General features: G+C 36.6%; 1 protein-coding gene across 6 annotated transcripts in view; it reads left to right on the plus strand.

Moving 5' to 3' along the window:
• The window catches only part of PLCZ1 (phospholipase C zeta 1), a 103,475-nt gene that overhangs the window by 45,694 nt on the left and 31,439 nt on the right, over positions 1-26,342 (plus strand). For all 6 annotated transcript variants that reach the window (XR_011977015.1, XR_011977016.1, XR_011977018.1 and 3 more), the window contains 3 exons: positions 1,495-1,644; positions 6,937-7,185; positions 10,302-10,458. Coding sequence is in view for 1 of the 6 variants with exons in the window: in XM_072653605.1 (XP_072509706.1) it covers positions 1,495-1,644; positions 6,937-7,185; positions 10,302-10,458 (556 nt within the window). In the remaining 5 variants the exon portion in view is untranslated. The remainder of the gene's footprint in view (positions 1-1,494; positions 1,645-6,936; positions 7,186-10,301; positions 10,459-26,342) is intronic.

The raw sequence follows: 26,342 nt of genomic DNA on the forward strand, positions 1-26,342 counted from the left end.
TTGATTTTGTTTTGTAATTTCTTGGTTTCCCATAAAGTCATTAGCTTCCATCTGCTCCATTCTAATTTTTAAAGAACTATTTTCTTCAGTGAGGTTTTGAACTTGCTTTTCCATTTGGTTAATTCTGCTCTTCTCCTCATTGGCTTTTTGAATGTCTTTTGCCATTTAAGTTAGTCTATTTTTAAAGGTGTTAATTTCTTCAGCATTTTCTTTGGTCTCCTTTAGCAAGCTGTTGACTTGTTTTTCATGATTTCTTGCATTGCTCTCATTTTTCTTCCCAGTTTTTCCTCCACCTCTCTTACTTGATTTTCACAATCCTTTTTTGAGCTCTTCCATGGCCTGAGACCATTGCAAATTTATTTTGGAGGTTTTGGATGCAGAAGCCTTGACTTTTAGGTATTCTGATAGTATGCATTGTTCCTCCTCATCTGAAAGGATGGAAGAAAATATCTAATCACCAAGAAAGTAATCTTCTATTGTCTTATTCTTTTTCCCTTTTTTGGGTGTTTTCCCAGCTAGTTACTTGACTTTTGAGTTCTTTGTCAAGGGGAGGGTATACTCTGGGGACCTGTAAATTCTCAGTTCCTCCAAGGTGGCACAATCAAGGGAGAGGAATTTTTTCCTCTCCTGGCCTGCACTCTGCTCTGGGAGGACAATTCCCTCTCCAGAGTCTCCACCAGCTCCACCTTGCCAGCACTCTTCCTCACCTCAGGGCAGTCACTTAGGGCTGAGATCCAGATCAGCTGCTCAATTCCCCTAGGGTCTGTGGGCCAGGGCTCCAACAATGAAAGCTGCCACTGCATTCCCTTCTCATCCAGGTGAAAGAGCTTTCTCACTGACCTTTGAAGCTGTCTTTGGCATTTGTGAGTTGAGGAATCTGGGTCCCACAGCTGCTGTTGGTGGCTCCTTGAAGCCCACTGCAATCCTGTCCTTGCTGCAGCAAGGCCCACACTGTGCTGTGCTCCACTCCACACCAGGTGTGATAAATCTTTCCTGTCTGCTTTCCAGGCTGCCTTGGGCTGGAAATCTTTTTCACTCTGTCCTTTTGTGACTTCTGCTGCTCTAGAATTTGTTTAGAGTCATTTTTACAGGTATTTTATGGACTGAGGGAGGTGTGTCCTTCTACTCAACCATCTTGGCTCTGCCCCCTCACCTTTGTTTTAAACAACCTTTTCATTTCCTCTATTTGCTGTTTTGGGAGTACATTCATGTGTACATAATTATTTGTTTCCAAATGCCCAATATTTCAGAAGTTTATGTTTAAAAAAGAAATGTCACATAATTTCTTTCTCCTTGTCTAAATTGTGCTAGCTCTCTCCTCTCCTCCAACGTTTTTTTTTTATTCGATCAAATTCAGAAGAATTTCTATTTCTCCCTTGTTCAAGGTATCCAAACTTTTAAAATGTATGAAAATCCCAAAGTATTTATATGGTTTTTTTCAATAAAATTATTTTGTGTTTCTGGTGACTAATCTTAATCACAATCTCTTTTTAGGCATCTGACTATCCAGTGGTGCTCTCTCTAGAAAATCACTGTTCTCCTCATCAACAAGAAATAATGGCAAGCAATCTACAAAGTATACTTGGGGATACACTTCTTTCTGATGTGCTTGAAAACTTTCCAAATGACTTACCTTCACCTGAGGTAACTATAACAGGGTTCATATAGCTTTGTAAATATAAGAGTGCCTCTATTCTATCCCCACTCTAATACTTCTTTCACATAGCTGCCCAATATGAAATGATTAGAGTCTAGCAATTCAGGATTCTGAGCCAAGTTGTTGCGATGATTTGATTTACTGTTTTAGAATTTTGATATTTTAACCATGATCCTGATTATGCTTGGCAAATGAGTGATTATAACTCTTCAGTTAAGATATCAATTAAAGACATATTTATAACATGTGGATATATACCTAAGCTCAAAATTATTTCAGTATAACATAGAGAAATCTCAACTTAGGTTCTCACTTCTAAGCTGTGTAATCATAAACAAACCATTTAACCTTGAGGGCAGGGTCTGTTTCAATTTTGTTGTTATTGTGTTCCTCCTTCATTTCTGAAGAAGGTCATGCCAACAGAGAAATAATGACATGACTTGCACTTGACTTTGTTTTGAGTGAGGGAGGGCTGTGCAGGTCACCAGTCTCACTTCTTCTCCAGAGCCATCTGGATCCAGTGACCAGATATTCATCAGAATGACTTGAGATGCCCCAGCATGCACTGGGATACTGGCCCCTTTAGGCCAAGGTCTATGCAGGAACTCACTTAGGGTGAGGTAATGCTGATTCATTGAATAGGCCTATTTAAGAAATATACAGGGCATGGCCCCTTTGATGAGGCAAAGAAAAGAAAGAGGTTGAGAGGGAAAAAGCAACAATTACTATTAATAATCACTGTGAAGCCAGGAGAGGTCAGAAGAGAGCCTATAGGCAAGGGACAGAGGCCCTATGGTGTCTGAGCTTCACAGTGCAGTAGGTTTAAGGTGGAAGGGAAGAGAAGGGAAGGGAAATGGAAACTAGTCAGTAAAACCCAAGTCAATTGGGCATCTTTTGGCCATCCAAATTTACCTTCCTTTGGAGACGAGAAGGAAGGGGAGGGAGAGACAGAAGAAGAGGAGCTGAGTCTACTCACAGGATTGTGTTCATCTTTTGTTGCTGAAGAAGACCAAGCCATCAGAGAAATAATGACATGACTTGCACTTGCCTTTGTTTTGAGTGAAGGAGGGCTGTGCAGGTCATCAGCCTCACTTCTCCTCCAAAAACATCTGAATCCAGAGTGATTAATGGCCAAAAAGATACCCAGTTTCACTTTTACCTTTTATCTGTAGTGCCAAGTACAATTTCTAGCACTTAGTAAGTGATGAAAAAATGCTTGTTGATTAATAATTGAACTATTCTTACCCACTGTTACCTCATTTGTAAAATGGAGACAATATTTTTGCTACTTCAATCATAGGCTTATTGAGAAGATAAAATGTAAGTCTATTGTGTTTAAGCACTTTGTAACTATAAGTGCTATACAACTAGAAGTTAACTAATCATTTTTATTAATTATTAATAATGTTTGGTGCTTTCTCCTTCAAATTGTCTTGTATTTACATGTTGAACTCTTCATATCCTCCAGGAAAACGTAAGCTCTTTGAGGACAGGGACTGATTTTTTTCCCTTTATATCTCCAGAGTCTAGCATAATGCCTTACTACCTACTTTCATTATGTAATACTTGCTACATTTATTTGTTACACAAAAAGTAATGACTAAATACTTCTTGAATGAAATTGAATTTATAAAATAAAGTATCAAAGAATAAAAGCAAAAGAAGAGAGGCAAACATGTTGTCCTCTGAGATCTTCTGTGTCTTGGGAAAACTTTTCTTGCTGGGATTTTAGGTCAAGTCAACAAAAATTACTCAATTTCTTCTGAAAAAGAATACTATTGGAATTTGTAGGAAGAAGAAACTGTGTCCAATAAGGGAGAGGGGTGCATTAGGGAACCTTTCCTGAAGGAATTGTAATTTAGATTGATATTGAAGGATGTTTAGGATTTGGATAGCTGGACATGGATGTAAGACATTCTAGGGGAGGTAGGGACACAAAAAGAGCATATTTGCAGAGATCAGAAAGCGTGGGATATATAGGCGAATCCAAATTAATTAAAGTCAAGGGAAATACAATAGAAAATTGACTGGGGCCAAAATATGTAGAATTTTCAGTGCCAAGTGGAGAAATTTGAATTTCTTGTAGTAGTCAGTGAGGAATCACTGAAGACTATTGAATAGGGGGCTGACAAGAATCAATAAGTGAACAAATGACTTATTAAAGCTCTGCTTTAGAAGATTAATCTAGTAGTAGTACCTAACATGTCACAGATTAGTTTCAGAGAGACAAGAAAAACGTGGACTAATTCAGAGGCTATTTTAATAGTATAGATAAGATATATTAAGGAACTGTACTAGGGTGAATATAATTGATTTGAGAAATATTGAGGAAGAAGAAGCAATAAAATTTGGTAAATGACTGGATCCTTGAAGGATAGAGAAGAAAACAAAGGTGACTGAATTTTTAAGCCTAGGGGATTAATAGAACAGTGTTATTAATGGAAAAGGGAAAGAAGGATGAACAAACAATCATCTCTTAAAATATTTTCTGTAAGCCTGTTATTTAGGCTGTTATCCTATCTCTCCTTCCATTTATAAACGTTTTAAAAAATATTTATTGATTTATTTTTAGTTTTTAACATTCACTTCCATAAGATTCTGAGTTCTAAATTTTCTTGCCTACTCTGTCCTCTCCCCTCCCCAAGATGGCATGCAATATGACATAGGCTCTGCATATACTTTCATATTAAAGATATTTTCATATTAGTCGTGTTGTAAAAAAGAGTTAGAACCAATGGGAGAAATCATGAGAAAGAAGAAATAACAACAAAGAGAGCAAATTAATATGCTTCAATCTACATTCAGACTTCTTAGTTTTTTCTCTGGATATGGATACCATTTTCTTTCATGACTTTTTTGGAGTTGTCTTAGATACTTGCATTGCTGAGAAAGCTAACTCTATCAAAATTGGTCATCATGTAATGTTGCTGTTAACTGTGTACAATGTTCTCCTGGTTCTTCTCACTTCACTAAGCATCAGTTTATGTAAGTCTTTCCAGGTTTTTCTGAAGTCTGCTTATCATTTCTTATGGAATAATATAACTCCATCACATTCATATACCATAACTTGTTTAGCCATTCCTCAATTGATGAGCATCCCCTCAACTTCTAATTCTTGGCTACCACAAAAAGAGCTGCTATAAATATTTTTGTATATGTGGGTCCTCTTCCTGTTTTTATGATTGCTTTTGTATACAGTCCTAAACGTGCTATTGCTGGGTCAAAGGATTTGCACAATTTTATAGCCCTTTGGGTATAGTTTCAAATTGCTTTCCAGAATGGTTGGATCAGTTCACAACTCTACCAACAATACATCAGTGTTCCAACTTTTCTACATCTGGAACATTTATCATTTACCTGTTTTATCATGTTAGCCAACCTGATAGGTGTGATATGGTAACTCAGAGTTGTTTAGATTTACATTTCTCTAATCAATAGTGATTTGGAGCATTTTTCATTTGACTAGAGGTAGTTTTAATTTCTTCATCTGAAAACTGCCTGTTCAGATCCTTTGACATTTATCCCTTAGGGAACGACCTATATTCTTTTAAATTTGACTAAGTTCTTTATATATTTTTAGAAATGAGGTCTCTAGATCAGACACTGGTTGTAAAAATTGTTTCCCAGCTTTCTGCTTCCCTTTTAATCTTGGTTACATTGACTTTGTTTGTGCAAAAACTTTTCAATTTAACATAACATACCTTAGCCATTTTGCGTTTCATAATGTTCTCTGTCTCATTTGGTCATAAATTCTTCTGTTCTCCATAAATTTGACAGGTAAACTATTCCTTGCTCTACTAATTTTCTTATAGCATCGCCCTTTATATCTAAATCTATATATTATATACCCATTTTAACTTAATCTTGGTATACAATGTAAGATGTTAGTCTATGCCTAGTTTCTGCTATACTATTTTCCAATTTCCCCAGCAGTTTTTTTTAAAATAGTGAGTTCTTATCCCAGAAGCTAGATTCTTTGGGTTTATCAAGCAGTAGATTACTATAGCTGTTGACTACTGTGTCTTGTGTACCTATCCTATTCTACTGATCTACTTCTTTATTTCTTAGCCAGTACTGAGCAGTTTTGATGATTGCTGTTTTAGAATACAGTTTATGATCTGATATGGCTAGGCCACCTTCCCTTGCATTTCTTTTCATCAATTCCCTTGATACTTTTCATTAATTCCCTTTGGTTCTTCTAGATTAATTTTGTTATTATTTTTTCTAGCTCTATAAAATAATGTTTGGTAGTTTGATTGGTATGACACTGAAGAAGTAAATTAATTTGAGTAAAATTATCATTTTGATTACATTAGCTCAGCCTATCCATGAACAACAGATATTTTCCCAGTTATTTAGATCTGACCTCGTTTGTGTGAAAAGTGTTTTTTAATTGTGTTCTTATAGCTCCTGGGTTTGTCTTGGTAGGGCAACTCCCAAATATTTTATTATGTGTGCAGTAACTTTAAATGAAATTTCTCTTTCCATATCTTGCTGTTGAGCTTTGTTAGTAAGATATAGAAATGCTGATGATTTATGTGGATTTATTTTATATCATGCAACTTTGTTAACATTTATTATTTCAAGTAGTGTTTTAGTTGATTCTCTAGGATTCTCTAAATATATCAGCATATCATCTGCAAAGAATCATGGCTTTGATTCTTCTTTGCCTATTCTAATTCCTTAAATTTCTTTTTCTTCTCTTATTGCTAAAGCTAACATTTCTAGTAAAATATTGAATAACAGTGGTGATAATAGACATTTTATTGAAAATTCTTCTAGCTTATCTCCTTTACATATAATGTTTGCTGTGTTAGATAGATGATTCTTATCATTTTAAGGAAATCTTCATTCATTCCTATGCTCTCTTATGTTTTTAATAGGAATAGGTGTTGTAGTTTGTCAAAAGCTTTTTCCTGCATCTCCATTTATAAACTTTTAAAAGAATAGTCTTATTGCCCTCATTTTCTCATCACCAGCTGACTCGCCAATCCCTAACAGCCTGGATTCCATCTAGTACTCTACTGAAATTATTCTCTCAAAAATTCCCAAAGATGACCTAACTGTTAAATTCAACAGGAAGAATGGAGTTTGCTATATAAGCTCAAGTATAATATTTACACTGGCAGGCTATGCCAGCCATCATTATCTATGTTTCTATATCACCAATGTTCATCATTCTAATTAATTACATATTATGAAGTGCTTTTCAATTAATATGTTTACAAAGCATTAGTAAAAATTAATTATTGTACCTACAATTCAATTTATGTCCATAGGCACTGAAATTCAAAATATTAGTGAAAAATAAGAAAATTGGAACAATAGAGGAGACAATTAAAAGACTGGGCAGTGACAAACATGGCCAGATAGTAGAATGTGAAGAAGAAGTTGAGGATGATGATGATGTTGAAGAAGATTCAAAAGAACATATTACTTCACCTATGATTAAAGAGGGCAAAGAAAAAGAGTCGGAAGAAAAATCATCTCTAATAAAGAGTTTTATTAGCTATTCTAAGAAAAAAAAGGTAAGAAACTTAAAAAAAATTTTACCAGTGAGTAGAATTTTTTCTTACTATTCCAATTATGCATTGATTTCAAACATAAAGAGGCTTTAGAGGTAGCAAGATGGTGAAGACCTTGAGTGAGGAAGACCACAGACTAAATACTTCCACAGATATGACCTTGGGCAAGTTATTTAAACTCGTCCTCAGTTTCCTCATTTGTAAAATGGGGGTAAGTTTATCTCAAGGTCGTCAAAGTACTTTCGAAAACATTGTATAAATGCCTGCTATTATAATTTTGAAGAAATTTTTTTTACCTATCGTAGGAACCTGAGTGCAATGTTCATGTTTTCTTTTGAATTAATTGATATCAGAGAAAAGATCATGCCTACTTTCTAAATTTATGTGCCATATATGTGCTATGTGTGATTTATGTCAATATTATATACAGACATATCTCATAAACAAATTAAATGTAATAGGAAAAATTGTTCGGATTGACACTGCAACTAGAACAAGAATTGAATAAGAGAATAGACTAAGTTGAACTTGGGTACTGCTCGTAATGATCTCATGCTCTTCCCTAAAACAAAGGTCTGTTTAAAAATGAAAATTATCTTGGATCCCAAATGGCCTTTATTCAGGTCACACCTCTGACACATAATAGCAGTGTGGTCTTGGGCAAGTCACTTGAGTTGTTCTAGGCAATGTTGCAGAAGATTCTGACTTGCATATGAAGAGGGAGTTTCCTCATGGGATAGCTCCCTCTCCACTGAAATCACAGAACTAGTTCCAATCTCAGCATAATATCTCATCCTGTCCTGGCAGTAATGATAATTTCCTCCCAACTCCACTGGGATATTTTCTTACCTGTGCAACTTCTCCTTCTTGGTCTCCTTTGCCAGATCTTTATATAGGTCATGTCCAATAATCCTGGGTGTCCCACAGGGCTCTCTGTCCTGGGCCCTCTTTTCTTCTTCTTTTCCTTCTCTAATATTTTGCTTGGTTATTTAATCAGCTCCCATGGATTCAATAATCATCTCTATACTAATGATCCTCAAACCTACTTATCTAGTACTAACCTCTCTACTCTACGAACCTCCATTCTCACATCTCCAACTTCTATTGGATATTTCACCCTAGATATCCCACATACACCTTAAACTCAATGTGTTCAGAACTGAATTTATTCTTCTCCCTAAAATCTATTCCCCTCCCAAACTTGCATGTTGCTGGCCATTCTCTCCTCCAGGGTCACCACCTAGGTATCATTCTCAATTTCTCACTCTCACCACTCTCTCCCCATCCCTCCATATCCAACTTATTGCTAAGGTCTATTGATAACATTTTGTAACATCTCTTGAATATATATCCTGCTTTCCTTTGATACTGCCACCACCTTGGTTCAGGTTCTAATTTCCTTAGCTCAGACTGCTATAATAGTTTGCTGAATGGTCTTCCTGCCACAAATTTATCCTCATTTCAGTCCATTCTCCATTCAGCCATTAAAATTATTTTCCTAAAGTTCAAGTCTGACAATACCCACCCCCAACTCCATTAAAGTCCAATGACTCTATCACCTCCAAAATAAAATATAAAAATCCTTTGTTTGACATTCAAAGCCTTTCATAACCTAGCCCCCTCTTTAGTTTTCCTACACTTTGCAACTTCCCCTCCCCTATCTACTCTGTGATTCAGAAGACGCTGACTTCTCTTGCTGTTCCTCTAACAAGACACTCCTTTCTCCTGACTGGGCATTTCCACTGCTTGTCTCTCAAGCAAGGAATGCTCCCCCTCCTCCTTTCTGTCTCCTGACTTCCTAACTAAGACTCAGTTAAAATCTTACCTTCTCCATGAAACTTTTCCCAGTTTCTCCTAATTCTAGTCCTTTCCCTCTGTTGATCATTTCCTACTTATGTATATAGTTTGGTTGTACATAGTTGTTTGCATGTTGTCTTTCCCGTTAGACTGAGTTTATTCAGGGTGAGGGACATCTTTTGTCTTCCTTCGTATCCCCAATGCATAGGCCAGGCTCTTAATAAATAGCTGTTTATGAAGATGATGATGGTGAGGTGGAAGATGAAACAATGACAACTTAAATTATTTGCCTGTGATCACACAGTAAATAAATGTCAGAAGCAGATCCAAATCCAGGCCCTATAATCTGTGTGTCATAACATGCTTGAATCATGTAGCACAGATCTGACCTGTAGAAAAATAAAAGAAAAATAAGTAAGTAGTTATTCCCACAAGAGTGATAATGGTAACCAATCAAAGGACACAGTAACAGAAGTAATTGAAAGTACTTGTTTTTTTAATAGCCAGAGAAGTATTTCTTACATGTGCTTTGACTTTCTTTAAGCAACAACAAAATGATCTTTTATTTAGATAGCTTTCATGTTTGCAAATTGCTTTCCTTACAAGAGCCTTATGCAAATGTTCTTTTCCTCATTTGAGAGAAGAAACTCGTTCCTAGTGATTGACTGACTTGTTAATGATGGCACAATTGCTAATTGTCAGAGACAAGATTCAAACCTAGGTCTTGAGTTCAAGTTCATTTTGCCGCTGATAAAAGAGACTTGGAACAGACCAACATACTCGATGTCCAGGAAGCAGAATTACAATTTTTTCCTCATTACAAAAAGAGAAAAAGACCCCCATTCTCTTCAGTGTTACATAAGGTTAGAGATGCTAACGACTGGGCATAAGGGAAATCACAGGCCTTCTGATTCCAAGTCCTGCTCTCTTTCTAACTCTTCCATGAAGCTGGCTACTGCTCTGGCACCCACAAAATCTTGCAGACCCACAGGATGAATAAAAAGGAAATCAATCTGCTTGATAAGGAGGAATAGAACTCATTGGGGGAAAAGATGGAAAGATTTAGCTTCTTTGGGTAATATTTATCATATCATTTATGATGTATTATATTATGTATTATTGTGTTATTTTTATATTAACATTAAAATATTTATTTTATATTTTCAAAAGAAGTACATTTACTAGATTAAGATGATTTTCTATATGATAACTTTGTCAACAATGAATTAAGAACACAGAATTGAAAGTCTAGTTCCTTGATTTGAAGTTTTTCTTTCAAAGAACTTATGAAACATTGCAAAATAATTATATTCTATTTATAGACAAGGAAGGTAAAAATGGCCTTGGAGCTGTCAGATCTTGTCATTTACACCAAATCCGAGAAGTTCAAAGGCTTTCATCATGCCCAACTTCATCAGAAATTCAATGAGAATAATTCTATTGGGGAGTTACAGGCAAGAAAACTTTCAAAACAGAAAGGTAATATCAAATTGTTTGCCTTCTCAGTGAAGTGGGAGAGGAGGGAGAGAGAGAATTTGGAACTCAAAATTAAGAAAGAAAGAATGTTAAATTTTTTTTTTTACATGTAATTGGAAAAAAATAAAATACTTGGAAAAAAACATCAAAAAAACAGAAAGGCAATTTCTTTTGGTTTAGTTATATCATGTTTATAACTTACATTTATTTATAACATACATTTATTTAAAATTGTATTTTGTGGCTAAATTAATAAGACTGGTGTATATATGTGTGTGAACATATATATATAATATATGCCCTTGATTTCATAGATTTCAGTATTTTTAATAAAATATTTTTTTTAAAAAAGCATGTGCTTTGAGTTAGACCCAATAGTTTTATTTGGCAGGACTTACAGATGCAAATACTGGCTCTATAGTTTTAAAATTAATAATATTAAAGCAAATAAATACAGTATTTTAAAAACAATGCTAAGTTATCTAGTGGTTTAAGCTTTCCTTTGAAAGAAACTTCCATGTTTCACTTCATTTTATCCCTATACTATTCTATACTACACTGGACTACATTATTACTATGCTGCCACTAATTAACATTTATAGCATTTACTATGTTCTAGGCACTATGCTATGTGCTTTACAAGTATCTCATTTCATCCTTGCAACAACCCTGGGAGGTAGGTGCTATTATTATCCTCATTTTTGAGTTGAGGAGACTGAGGCAAATAGCTATTAAATGACTTCCTTAAGGGTCACCCAACTAGAAAGTGCCTGAGGCGAGATTTGAACTCATGCTTTTATGACTTAAGGCCCAGTGCTCCATTCATTATGTCACCAGTTGCCAGGTAGCTCAGGAATTTTAACTTCCAAGTTTTTTTTTTTCTTCTTAAAATGGGAAAATTGAAAGAAGGGATGGAATGATTTGCTTTATTTCACACACTTCAGACCAGGGTTTCTTTCTTCATACTACATTGCCTATTTTTCACTTCAGTATTTCTTTTTTAGTATCATAATATGTCACTATCCTGAAGATGGAAGATATCCCCCATCATGGTCCTTCCTCTTTATTTATTCCACTCCAGTCCTGCTTATACTTAGGTCTGATTTGAGCAAATTGCTAATTCATTTAAAAATGGCAGTCGTAGAAGATGCTGGCAGACAGTTTTCCTTAAGTGCTTTCCCACCTACTTAGAAAATGATAAGAGTAGGAGGATAAGGTACCCAATCTGCTTGTCAAGCTTCATGATAAAAGAAATAAGTGGCCAAGCTGGAATTTCTCTATATAATGATGGTAAAGCAGAGACATTTTTCTCATTCTGGTTTATGAATAAAGAGTTAGAGAATAAGTTTTCTGCCCAGACTTAGGGATATCTTTCTGATTTCTGTTTGCAATATTTACTAAATCTGTGCTTTCCAAAGGTTACCAGTGACCTCCTAATTGCCACATCCATAGGTTTCACTGTCCTTGCCGTATCTGCCACATTTAGCACTGCTGAACATCCTTTTTTCCTGGGTACTCTCTTCTTTGGATTCTGACCTTGTTCAGTTCCAGATATTACTTCTATATTTCTGTCTTTTCCTTTATCTCCTTTTCTGATTCCTTACCTTCCTCTTTCCCAGTGAATGTGGGAAAGCTTCCCCTCAAAACTCTTTCCTTCTCTTCTTTTTTATATAATCTCTTTCCTGAGTCCAATACATTCCAAAGGCTTCAAATGCTAACCCTATGATTCTTTAAGGGCCAGGTAGGTGGTGATGTGGATAGATCATTGGCCTTGGAATCAGGAAGACTGATTTTCATGAGTTCAAACCTTGCTTCAGACACTTGCTATATGATTCTGGGCAAGTCACTTAACCCTGTTTGCCTCAGTTTTCTCATTTGTAAAATGATCTAGAGAAGGAAATGGCAACCCATTATATCTTTGCTAAGAAAACCCCAAATGGGGTTATGAAGAGTTGGACATTACTAAAAGAACTCAACTGCAGCAACAACAATGACTTCCAGAACTGTATACCCACTTTAAGATCTATGTAGCCATTTCTGACCTTTCCTTTAAGCTCCAATTCTACATTTCTAGAGGCTTATTAAATATCTACACCTGGATGTTAAACCAAAACTCCAAATACAATGTATCAAAAAAAAAAAAAACCCAAACCCCTCATTATCTTTCCTCTAAAACCTGCCTCTTTCCTTAATTTCCTATGTCTTTTGGACACCATCATTTTTCACACTCTAAGGTTGAAACTGCAGTCTTTTGTTTGTCTCTGCACTCCATCCCTACATCTATCTAATCACTTACCAAATCCTATAGAATTTCTCTTTGCTGTATCTTTAACATCTACTTTCTCTTACCAATTCTGAAGTGGATAAACCAACCCACTTCAATACTTGAGATCCGAACTATAATTTCCCTGCCTCCATCTAGTTTCCTTTTTTTACAAATCATTCTTCACACTGCAGTGAATGTAGTCTTTTTAAATACACAGTCCAGATAAGATATATCTTTAGAATTTCATCTTTAAGAGTTTCCTATCCATCCTTGGATGTCATCCCAATAGAATTTTAGTCAGTGGAATCCTTCCTAACTTTTCCTCTGAGCCTTTGGAGCCTGCTTATCTAAAATACAGGGTACATATAAAACTGTCTCTGGTTTTCCTCTCTTCCATCAGAAACTCTAGGGAGGAGTGGTCACTTATTCCAAAGGCTTCCTTTATTTCCACTCTAGAAACCAGTTCTTCTTTATTAATGATTATTCAAACCACAACAAAATTTCCACTTTTTGATTCCTTAATCTTCTGAAATATGACCTTTTCCTTCAGGTAAATGAAGAAGTTATTACTTGATTTTTTTTTTTTTTAGGATGGAGGAAAAAAATTGTGAGTGAGAGAGCTAGAAGGAGAGTGATGGAGGGATGGAGAAGTATGGAGGGATGGAGAAGTAGAGATAGGGATACAGAGACAGACAGAGATAGAGAAGAGACAAAGCTACAGAATTGTAGAAATAGAGAGAACAGGGATTGACAGAGACAGAGAGAGACAAAGAAAGAGAGATAGAGACACAGAAAGAGAGAGAAAGAAAAGAGGTACAGATATAGAGTTATAGAGATAGAGTCAGAGAGACAGAGACAGAGACAGGTGGAGAAAAGAGAAGCAAAGAGACATAGAGACAAAAAAAGATAGAGAGAAAGAGATAGAGACAGTGCACTATGTGTCTCCACTAGTTTGATTTTTATGAAGTTATTTTTTTTTCTCTGGTCAGGGGAAAAATAATTCTCATTCCTTGACTTTCAGTGATTGAATAAGTTTCATAAACATTTTCAAGTCGAAGAGGAATAAAGAACAGTATGTGTCTGAACCTATCTTCTTTTCCTCTTCCTTGAGACTTTTTGTTTTTTAGAATATGTATAGCTCTTACTTCAAAGGCTAATGCTTCTGGGTAGATCAATGGTACGTGGAAATCATTGCTGTCTGATTATTTAACAATGTACTGTCTTTATCAAAAGTAGCATAAATAGACTGATTTCCCATATTGAGATGTGATGGTGAGATTACTTATTCATATAGCTAGGCACCTGGCACAAAATATTCAGTCTTGCTCATTTGGCATACTCTTTATGTAGATTGCCATGGATTGTATGTGAAGGAGTTTTTGTGCAAAATTTGTGAAAGATGAGGGAAATTGTAAGAAGATGCAAAGAAAATATGGGCAAGGCTAGGTTGCTACTTTGAAAATCATTAAATTTCATTGGATTCTTTTGAAGATTCTTTTATCAGATTAAAATTTAAATATACTTAATAAAAATTCAAAATAATATTCACTAGGAATGATTCACTTCAACTGTGTTAATTAACTAGTCCCCTAGCTTCTTAGGTGATTTTTAAAAGAAAATAAATTGTATATTCTCCATTATTATCATGCCTTTAAATTAAGGTAATTATTATACTACCCAAGCTAGTTGTATACTTATTTAGAATATTTAAAATAATGATTTCAACCTTAGTAATCATCAGCAAAAGACACAGATTTGAATGCACAAGCAACAATAATTATGATAAAAGCAATAACCTTATCAAAGTTCAATCCATCATACATATTATGAGGGGGCAGAAGGAAAAATGCCAAAGTAAGCGTATGCCTGCCAAGGCAACATGCAACAGGAGCTCTCTCAGTGTCCTGGTACTGCTTTGAGCTTTGAAGTCCTTACATTGTCTCTCCTGAATCTATTTTCCAGGTCAGTTGTTTTTCCAATAAGATATTTCACATTATCTTCCATTTTTCCAATCTTCTCGCTATGTTCTGTGATATCTGTCTTTCTCACAAAGTCCTTAGCGTCCATCTGTGCCATTCTAGTTTTGAAAGAACTATTTTCTTCAGTGAGCTTTTGAATCTCCTTTTCCATTTGGCTAATTCTGCTTTTGAAAGCATTCTTCTCCTCATTGGCTTTTTGAACCTCTTTTGCCAATTGAGTTAGGCTAGTTTTCAAGGTGTTAATTTCTTCAACATTTTTTTGGTTCTCCTTTAGCAGGGAGCTGATCTGCTTTTCATGCTTCTCTTTCATCTCTCTCATTTCTCTTCCCAGTTTTTCCTCCACCTCTCTAACTTGATTTTCAAAATTCTTTTTGAGCTCTTCCATGGCCTGAGCCCATTGGGTGGGCTGGGACACAGAATCCTTGATTTCTGTGTCTTTGCCTGATGGTAAGCATTGTTCTTCCTCATCAGAAAGGAAGGGAGGAAATGTCTGTTCTCCAAGAAAGTAGCCTTCCATAGTTTTATTTCTTTTCCCTTTTCTGGGCATTCTCCCCAGCCAGTGACTTGACCTCTGGGTATTCTCCTCACACTCACCTCGCCTCCTGGTCCTCCCAGCCAGCGTTTGGGGACTGAGATTCAAATGCTGCTTCCAGCCTTAGGGCTTTTGGCGGGGGCAGGGCTGCTATTCAGTGTGAGAATTAAGTTCAGGTGGTCAGGTCAGGGCAGGGCCTCCTCTCAGGCTCAGTTCCCTCAGGGGGTTTATGTACAGACCTTCCACAATGGATCCAGGCTTCCGCCCGCTTGGGGAGCCCCTGTCTGCAGCCGCCTCTCAGCTTCTATCTCCCGGGGGGGCCCGAGCCATGGGGGCACCCCACTCCCCTCTCGACCCACCAAAGAGACTCTCTCACTGACCCCCGTCACCTGTGGGTGGAGGGGCTTGTGCCTCCGCTGGAGATCCCGTCCCTGAAGCCTGCTCGGATCTGTACCTCTCGGAGCCGCGGCCTCCGCAGGTCTGGGCTCGGCGTCTGCAGCGCGACGGACCTTTTGCGAGAGGTTTGCAGGTCCCTCTGTGGGTGGAGGGACCCGCGTGGCCGCTGGAGATCCAGTCCCCGTAGCCCGCTCGGATCTTTTCCTCATGGTGTCGCGGCCGCTGCAGGGCTGCCCTCTGCTCCCAGTCCCGGTGCCCAGTCCACAGCGCGAAGGACCCCCCCGTGAGAGGTTTGCAGGTCTCTTCTGAACAGAAATCTCTCTCGCTCCAATATTCCGTGGCCTCTGGGTGCAGGATTCACCGTGAGTTGGTCCCCTCTAGCCGTTCTGTGGGTTGTGGGTTCGGAGCTATGTGTATGTGCGTCTTTCTACTCCACCATCTTGGCTCCCTCCCCTGAAGTCCTTACTAGAGTCCTTAATCTGTGGCTCTGACAATGCTAGCACACTCACCAGCATGACATAAGTACTCCTATGAACCTAAAAAGATATGGTGGCATATAGCTGTAGCCTGATTCTCTTTGGGACTGTAATGATGATCAGCTTGACATGGGGTAGAGTTATTACTGTTTCTTTGTGCTTTGATACCACAAGAAGGCAAGAATGCTAGGATGTGAGGGTGCATTGCAACAGGTCAGAAATACTAATAATCCAGCTCCTGAAAATGCTTAGGTATAGATGATATTGTTCACTAAAGTAAGTGAATCAAAACAGCACAGGAAATAGACTAAAAAGAATCCGAATGTTTTCATAACGTGCTAGTACTATAATATGACAAAACTGGAAACAGAACTTACTAGTTATTGAAATGATTGGTATGTTGCTTTCCTCTCCCCACCCAATGATAACCTTTGTTTTAAATTATGCAACAATATATTCTGACAAATTCAAGACAATGAGAAGTAGGAATTCTTAAACACAGATTAGATGAAATAAAAATGAAAATTAAGGAGTTACTTAAATATGAAGAGTGAAAGTCTGGAGGACCTGGAGGTATTATAAATCTACACTGAACACAAATTTCAGAATTGCTACCTAATAATGAAATAGATGGCAAAAATAAAGTTGATGCCTCAAACGATTTTGAAAAGGAAATGATGGGCATACTTGGAGTGGAATTTTAAAAAGTACATTTTGGGTTTGATGGCACAAATCCCTCTAATAGTATTTATTAAGAACCTACTATATGCTGGGTACTGTGCTAAGTTCCAGGGAGTCTAATGGGAGAGAAAATATATAAAAGTAACTATGAAAAAGATATATACAGGATAAGTTGGGTATTATCTCAGAGGTAAGGCCTTAAGATTAAGGAGTACTGAGAAAATTTTCTTTCAGAAGGTGGGACATTTGTTGAGACTTGAGTGAAGCCAGGGAAATTGAGAGAGCCTCAAAGCATTTCAGTAATGGAGGATAATCACTGAAAACACTTGAAGTTGGGAGATGAAGTGTCATGTATGGGGAACAGTAAGGAGGCAAGTGTCACTGTGTCATGAAGTACATGGAAGGAGGGGTGGAGGAGTATAAGGCATAGGAGAAGTAGAAAAACTGAAAAGGTTAGGTTATAAAGGGCTTTAGAAACCCAAAGAGAATAATTTCCAAAGGGTGGGATCAGTAAAAGCTAGCATAAATGATACATTTCCCCACTATTTGAGGGTGTAAAAAGATTTTAGGAGCCATACAAGTATGTGTTTCTGTATGTATGTGTATGTATTTGGATATACACATATGCATACATATACATACAGAGACATACACATACATATAAAAAAAGTCGTTGTCATGGTGAGGGCCCTAGGAGTAAAGGTGGAGCTACTCAGTAATACTACTTAGGACAAGTGTAAAATGCCTACCCTTGAAAAAGTGTATTGAGAAAGCCACTGAAGACCTGCGAAAAACCATTGCAAGATTATATAAATATGTAGTCAGTACATGTAGCAAAACATAAACACCATAATATCTAATTAAAGTTACTGGAAAAGAAACATGTCAAGTGGAATCTGAAAAATAAAAATATATTAGAAATTCTTGATACCCTTAATTAACAATTAACAAAAGACAAAAGGTAACACAAAGAAAAGGAAAGGAATAAGAATTCGTTAAGTGCCTATTATGTGCTAAGTGCTTTATAAATATTATCTCATATTATCCTCACAACAACCCTGGGAGCCAGATGCTGTTATGATCATCACTATTTTGCAGTTGAAGAAACTGAGGCATAAAGTGGCTAAGTGACTTGCCCAGGGTCACTAAGCTAGAAAGTGTCTGAGGCTGTATTTGAACTTGGGTCTTCCTCACTCCAGGCTCACTGCTCTATCCACTGCAGCACAAAGAACAAAATAAACAATGCAACATAAAAAAAGCCCCCTTGGAAGGGAGGGACAGAAAAATTTAAAACTTATGGAAGTGATTGTTGAAAACTGAAAACAAATAAATTATCAACAAAAAGGTCCTCTATATTTTAGAAGCTTGAGAAGCAAAGTTATTTTAAGAGGGAGAACCCCCAAAGAAGAAAGATATGAAATAGTGATGTCATCTACATTGTTAAATGAGGTCCACCTGAATAAAAACATAAGATGTATTACCCATGAAATAGAAATTTTTCATTCCATTAATATAATAAATGATAGAACGGCTCCTTCACAGAAGGCTTCTGAAACTTAGTTTCCTCTACAGAAATGGAAGGCAGTATGTCTGCATAAGATCCATAACTATTAGTCTGACTGTTTCATAGTAGTGCATGTAGCTGCAGCTGCTCATTGGCTGCACCTACCGTTAGGAAGATTTATGAGGTGGTTCATGGTATCTAAAAGCTGAGGGCACCAGACCATCACTGAGCTAACATGATTGGTGCCCAGTATATGCAAAATTCTTAACACATGTCAAGGAAGAAATGAAACTGAAGACTTTGGGCTTAATTTCAGAAATGAAATCAAAACACAGAATGAGGATATTATTTACAAATACCTTTGCCTTTCCTGGGCAAGACACACCAAACATAGGGCTACCAAGGAGAAAACTGAGGTTATGTAAAGAAACTGACTAACATCAGGCAAAGTCAAATCATAATAAGAAATAACTAATTTAGAACAATTAATATCTATATAATTCTTAACATAGAGTTTTGGTGTGATGAAATGAATGATAATCATTGTGTCTAAACAAAAACCCATACAATGTTAATAATACACGGGACTCCTCTCCCTAAAGCAGTTATAGATAGATTATTTTTTGTCAGAGAGAATATTAATAGACATTCTCCAAGTGATAAACAAATTAACAATTTACAGAAATACTTTTGAAAAAAAACATACTTCATCTTACTAAGGAAAAATAAAAACTGATTTGAACTGTATGACAATGAAAGTTTATCGTGTAATCAAATGTTTTATTTCTGTATTTAATTCAATTTGATTAACATTTAGTAAGTGCTTACTGTGTGCCAAGACCTTGCTAAACACTAGGCATATAAATGAACAAAAAAAAAGAGACTGTCCCTGCCCTCAAGTTGCTTAAAATCTAATGGGGCCTGGGATATGTGACCATCAAAGGGTACCTGGGATGAGGATGTACCAGTTCTTTTTAACTGTTGTTTCATTTTCCAAATGTTCACTGACCATATTTTTAATTATTCATTTTAGAATTTGGGGCAGAATTGAAGTCAAAGTCACCATTCTTTAGTTTACAGGATACATTTTCATCTTATTTTTTGAAAATAAGGATATTTTCCCTTCCCTCACCTTGCAGTATGGTTACTATTTTCAATGATCTTTCAAAGGTCATAGGCAATGACAGATATTTCATTACCTAACATATTAATTCATTTGTTCTAACTGACTTGTGTTTTCTTACTATCTCCTTACTTATCTTAAGTATCAACTGTATTAGTAATTTTTGTTCTGTTTTTTCCAGGCCAAAGACAATTTTCTCCTTGAGTCAGTGAACACTGCCTTCTTGCTATAATCAGTTATCATCATAATCCCACTCACCTTGAGTAGTTGTCCTATGTATTTCCTCAATATTACTACAGAAATTCCCTTTTTGTTATCCATAGTTTTCCTTACTAGAGAAATTACTATGTTTTTGCACTCCTGACACTATTTCTTGTTAGTCTGCTACATGTTTACATCCATCCTTTGTTACTTGTTCTTGCTTCCATTTTCCATAAATATCTTTTTAAACATCTAAGTTGGTTGGTGAATGAAGTTTATGTGACTCCATATTAGTCTTATCAGAATATCCTCCCTTTTTCTCCTCACTGGAATTGTTTCTATTTATGTCTAGAATTTCATTTTTGAGAGATTCCTATCCTGTGAAATTTTAGTCCAAAGGATCATCTTATTTCCATAAACTCTTTGAAATCTTTTTTTTCCAAAATGTGAGTTTTATGTTAGACCTGTTCTCCCTATCTTCTCTGTCTAAAACTCTTAAGACGCAATGGTCATGTCCCCCTCCCCAAGTTCTACTTTGATCATTTCCAAAGACTGGTTGATTCTACTTCTACATCGTTCATATATGTTCCTCTTTTTCCATTTGCATGATCAGGTTCCTAATTCAGGCAGTTATCACCTATCACTTGGCCCTGATACAAGTCTTTCTCCTCTCTTCTCATCCTTTACACCACTGCCAAATCAATGTTCCCAAAGCATAAGTCTGACCATGCCACTTCCCTGATCAAGAAGTTTCAGTGGCTTTTCATTTGGGATAAGACATAAACCCCTTTAGTATGTAGGAACTTTCTTAATCTTTCTCCAACTTTTTCTTCCAGAGTTATTTTACATCACTTCTCATTATATACTCGATGTCTAGCCAAATTGTTCTATTTGTCGTTACCCATATATGGCATTCAATCTCCCACCTCAATGCCTTTGGATAGGTTACTCCTCATTTTTGGATTATACCTCCTTCCCTCCATTTCCTCTTGGTCCCTAGTGTTCTTTGGCATTCAGTTCAAGTCCTACCTCCTATGTAAGACCCTTCCAAATCTCTTCAGTTACTACCCTTTAATTAAAAAAAGTTTCTTTGTTTTTTTGTAAATGTGTATAGGATAAAAGATTTTGTTCTAGAAGGGACTTTAAAGGTCACTTAGTCCAACCTCCTCATTTTGCAGATAAGGAGAACGAGATTCAGAGGATTTAAGAAATTTGCTCTGGTCAAAAAGGTAGTAATAAGTGGCAGAAGTGATATTCAAACCTAGGTTTTCTGATGTCTTCTTTGTACTATACCACACTGTCCCCATCTTGCTTACCCTCCAACAACATAGAAGTAGCTTGAGGCACTCAGGCTATTTCATTTTTGCCCCTTTATTTCCAGTGCCTAGCATATTGTTGGGCATGTAGTAGGAAACTAATACATTTTCCATAAATGACATGTAAAGGGTTTCTATAATTTTTACCTTAGCAACCAGTTCTTTCTTTTTAGTGAAAATGAGATCCAAAATAGAATTTTCCTTTGTTCATTTCCCTACATTTGTAGTAAGTGTTTTGTTGAATTGGTTTTGAGGATATTGTCAGTTCTTTGTGGAATTCTTGCCTTCATCCTTTGTAAAAGAAAAGAACACATAAGTTATAATTATTTTCATGTTTTTTCCTTTTGCTCATCATAAACAATCCAAAACAAGATGAACAAACATCCCATAAAATGATGTCATTTGAGGGCAGTATGGAATAGTTAGCTCCACCATCTCTTGTACTTGTCTAAGGGAAAATGTGTGAGCTTTCATTTCATTTAATTACAATTTCCTACTGGTTTTTATTTTATTTAATTTATAACAAGAATGCTAAGATTAATGTAGTCCAGTATGTACTGGGGCATCTTAAATTTTTTCCATGACCACTCAAAAGACTAAATGAAGATGCATGTTGCACAAATTATGACTTAATTTTGGATAAAGACTCCATTGATTAAGTCCCTGAACTCATATGTCTTAGACATGTATTGCACTTGGACAAAAAACCTGCTCTCTGAAATGAATATATAGAGAAGAGTCAATTTGATAGGATTTAGGAAACTAGGTATTACATTTAATGCTTCTAAACTTCTCTATGATGCAAAAATAAGGTAAAAATAGCAAAAATTTCCCAGTGATGCTATGTGTCTGAGTTCAGTTCTGGGTTAGGGATAAATTAGAAGGAAAATTGATCAAGTTTTCTTGCCTACATTTCATTATCACTTAGAAGTGGATCCTTTCATAAAAGATTTTGTTGTAAATCATCAGTCTGACTAAAGTAAAGATGGTCTGTGCAAAAACTTATGTAGCTTAATGAACTTATTGAGGGATATTTTTGTAGCTATATGGGACCTTGGAACAGCTGGAAATTGAAGTAGAGTGAAGGTCTTCAGGGCTTCAACTGAATTTCTTGCCATCTGGACTGGTGCCTGAGATGTCAGATCATCCACATGGTGTAGCAGCAGCCCAGATGGCTCATAGAGATGGCAGCATCAAAGATGACTTCCAAGCTTTCCCCTATAGATAAGAAAGATCCCGTCTTTAGCATATGTTGGTGATGTTTTGCCAATTGTATTTGCTTCCCAAAATATATAGGTAGTTATTGGAAGAATGACAAAGTTTTATCTGTTATCTTTGCCCCAAAATTTACACTTTGGGATCTTTCAGTGTTGTTATTAGTTGATGGCCTGAAGGAAAGAGAAATGGAAGGTGAGAAAGACTCAATTATCCTATGTCTGACTTTATTTATTTGTGGCAAATTTATTTAACCTATTCTCTTGACTTTAGATAGTGTCAGAAAAACTGGCCCTGAGAGCATTACGCTTTGTAATGTAAACAACCACAGGCAATGAGAGTTAAAGATCTTCCCCTACTCCCTCCCACTATTAATAGACCTCTGGTAGAGCCCATTAAAGGAAGCTTGATTAAGGGAGGCTTGTTTTGTAGGAAGGCCTACACCTTTTGTTAAGTTCTGTTCAGGCACTGGGTCACGAGATGCCCTCCAGTTCTGAAAAGAGTCTATATACTTTGAGGTGAGGTTTTGCTGTGGGGCTTACTCTTTGGAAGAAGGTTTGTGCGCCAGATGGGACTGGGTAGCTGTTAAGGAGTCCCCCGACTTTGAATAACCAGATGTTGGTGCTTCTCTCTCTGGTAACTGCATATGTATGTAATGATCAGACAGCTGGATATATCTGTTGATCTGCAACATATGTTTTTCTTATAGTCAGACACTAAGAAGCCTTGTCTGTTGGTCCTTATTTCTCTGCTTGTATTTTCTCTGTTGGTATATGTGATTAAAGAAGATTGTTGACCCCTCAAAAGTTGCTTTCTTTTTAAGAAAGTAGATCTAAGAACCTGTGCTAGCAGGTCATCCTAGATGTGTCAGGGTGCTTGCTGCCACACACTTCCACATAAATAACCATTATTAGACTGGGGACTACACAGATCAGGTTATGCAAGATTAGCAAAATTAAGCTTTTTCATAGATTGAATTTCTTATTTAACTTTCTCAAGTCAGTCCTTAGACTCTAAAGAATGCTATGGGTACAATAAATAAGTTAATATTCCCTTAGGGCTTTTTGTTTAGTAGATCACATATATTTCTGAAATGGATCAGAAAGCAATTACTAAGCACTCGAATACTCCCTAACTTGCCACCATAGTCTCCAACATTTCAAAGTAAAGAGTAACTCCAAAGATCATGGAGAAGCACAGGTAAGTAAATTATGAGGATGCTTCCACTGAAGACATGTGTGATGAAGTGGCTGAAAAAATTCATCAGGGAAATAGTATGGTCTTATTTGTGATCAGAAAAGTACTATATAACACATAATGAGAGAGACAGTTGAACAACACAAGTGTTTCATTAGTACCCACATAATATTAAAAGGCCCCAGATGAAGATCTTTAGTACACTAGTATCCAGAGCGGGGTGGTAACCGAGATGAGCTTATGCTATAGGAGGATCTGCTGACACAACTGCAGATTTTTAATCTAGAGAAGAGGAGACCTAGGGGAGACAGGATTACAAGCAAGGGTATGCTAGGGCTAGCTTATACTGGCTCTCAATGCCTATTATTAAATTTTAAATGTGAACATTTACACCTTTCAAACTTGCAAACACAAAAATTGGGTTGATTTATAGTTTTGTTGATTAGATGTAAGAAAATGATAGGGGAGATATTTATAATGCAGGCTAAACTTTTTGAAAGCCAGCTGTTAAACATTTACCCCCACACCCCTTGTCATAAGTGTTTGAAAAACTGCCATGTAAGAGAAAGAATAGACTCCCAGGAGGTGGGTGTCAGAGTATTGTTCTCTACAGTAGACTTAGCACTGGACATGCATTCACAAATACTAGGTAGGTCAACTCCTTATTATCTTTCATCTAGATTATTGAAAATACTTCTAATTTGTCTTCTTACTTCCCGCCTCTTCTCTCTTCAATATACCCTCCAAGTGACTGATAAAATAATCTTCCTAAAGCATACGTTATGCTATGAAATTTTCTTGTTCAAGAATCTTCAATAGCTAATTACTTCATATAAAAAAATTACCAGGTTTTCTGTTTGATACTTAAAGCTTTACACAGTTTGGCTTGAGTCTACTTGTCAAGACCTTTTACATAGTCTTTACCTTCACACACTCCATATTCTAATCCAACTGGCCTATTTACTTTCCTCCCAACAATTAGTACTTTTCCCTTCCTCAAATTATCTCCTTTTCAAATTTTTTGTTTTTAGGTCATTTCAGATGAGTCTAACTCTTCACAACTCCATTTGGAGTTTTCTTGGCAAAGACATGGGAGTACTTTGCTACTTTCTTCTCCAACTCATTTTACAGATGAGGAAACTGAGGCAAATGGGGTTAAGTAATTTGCCTGGGATCACACAGCTACTAAATGTCTGAGGGCAGATTTAAACTCAGGTCTTTGAAACTTCAGGCCTGTGGATGCTCTCTCCATTGTGCCACCCAGCTGCCCTCTCCTCAAATTATCTTTGAATTATTTCTTATCTTTATAATTATTGCATACTAAAACATGTAAAAGAACTAGAAAGATGAGCATGAATTCTTGTGTGTAACACATACACAAGCTCTCCACAGGTATAAGTGGGTTCCCACATGTAGAAGCTCCCATATAAGGAAAGCTCATTAATGTAGAGGAAGAAAACTCATGTATAAAATAAACTTGAACTAGGTCCTATCTGAAATAAGCCTACACATGAAACAGAGATAATAAAATAAAATGATGATGATGATCTAGAGCAGAAGTATCCAACACACAACCCATGGTCTTTATGGTGGCTCACAATGTCCCCAAGTGTGGCTGAAACAAATTAAAATGTAACTGGGGAATTTTAAACAATAAAACAATTGCAATTGTTGTTTAGTCCTGTTTGACTCTTTGTGATCCAGTGGACTAGAATGCCAATATTTTGCTTTGGTTTTGGCACACTTAGTGGATTGGTTTACCCTTTAGGCAGAGAGATTAAATAACTTGCCCAGGTCGTACAGCTAGTAAGTATCTGAGGTTGAACTTGAACTCATATCTTCCTGATTCCAGGCTCAGTGCTCTATCTATTGAGCTACCTAACTGCTTCCAGTAAAACATATATAATGTTAATATATGGTTTCTTAAGTCAACAAGCAACCACAGGGATCTCAGTGTATGGTTTAGTGATCCTCATTCCTACTTGTATTTGACATCACTGAAATAGAGTGTAATAACTAACAATTTTATATTGCAGGCCTCACTTCTAAGTTTTGATGGAGAATTAGGTTTCATAATAAAAATCTTCTTGGTAATTGGCCAGTCATAGCAATACCATGCCAGCCCTCTTGCCAGTCATCAGCTTCATCATCAGTTTTCCCAGAAAGTTGTCTTTCTCTTGTCTCGCGTATTTCAAGAGTTGCTCTTATAAAGTCTAACAGATAATAATGATTTCTGTGCTACCTCTTGTCTATGGCAATTCAGGAGTCACCCCTCATCTCCCTTACCTCACCTTCCATTGAAAGGGAGAAATGTCTCTTATCTTTTTAAGAACAGATTCCTTTGTTCAGTCTCAACCTGTGCCCCCATCATTAAATCATGCTAGTCAATATAGGTGGAAAACCATTTTTTATTCCTGTCAATAGGAATATGTCTTAGACAGCAAATAATCATGGAATGGTTGGAATGCTTGCTTCTTGTGCTTCTGGCTTATAATAAGGAAGTAGATTCATTTAGAATAATTCCCTTGCTCCTCCACATACTTTGGCCATTATGGATTCTCTATTTTCCTTTTTCCTGGATTCCTCAACCAATGCTAAGCTCAAACTGCATGAGTCCTGTGAACTTTGGATAAGAGGTGAATTTGTTAGTTATGGTTGGTTTTGGTATATTGAGTGAACCCCCACTCCCACCCCTACTCCCAGCAATGCTCTCTATACTGGCAAGTCAGGATGTAATTGTATTGCTTCCAGTAGAATTTAAGTTCTTCGAGCTTAAGTTTTATTTTGTTTTTTCCTTTGTACATATCATGTGTGTATTTATATATGTGCGTGTATATATGTATGTATATATACATGCATGTTCATACATGTGCATATACACATTTTTGTGTATGTAAATGTATATATGAAAATACATGGGCAGCTAGGTAGCATGGTGAATAGAGCACCAGGCCTGGAGTCAGGAAGACTCATCTTCCTGAACACAAAACTGGCCTGAGCT

Source organism: Notamacropus eugenii, chromosome 3 (genome assembly GCF_028372415.1).
Source record: "Notamacropus eugenii isolate mMacEug1 chromosome 3, mMacEug1.pri_v2, whole genome shotgun sequence".
In the NCBI taxonomy this organism is placed as follows: Eukaryota; Metazoa; Chordata; class Mammalia; order Diprotodontia; family Macropodidae; genus Notamacropus; species Notamacropus eugenii.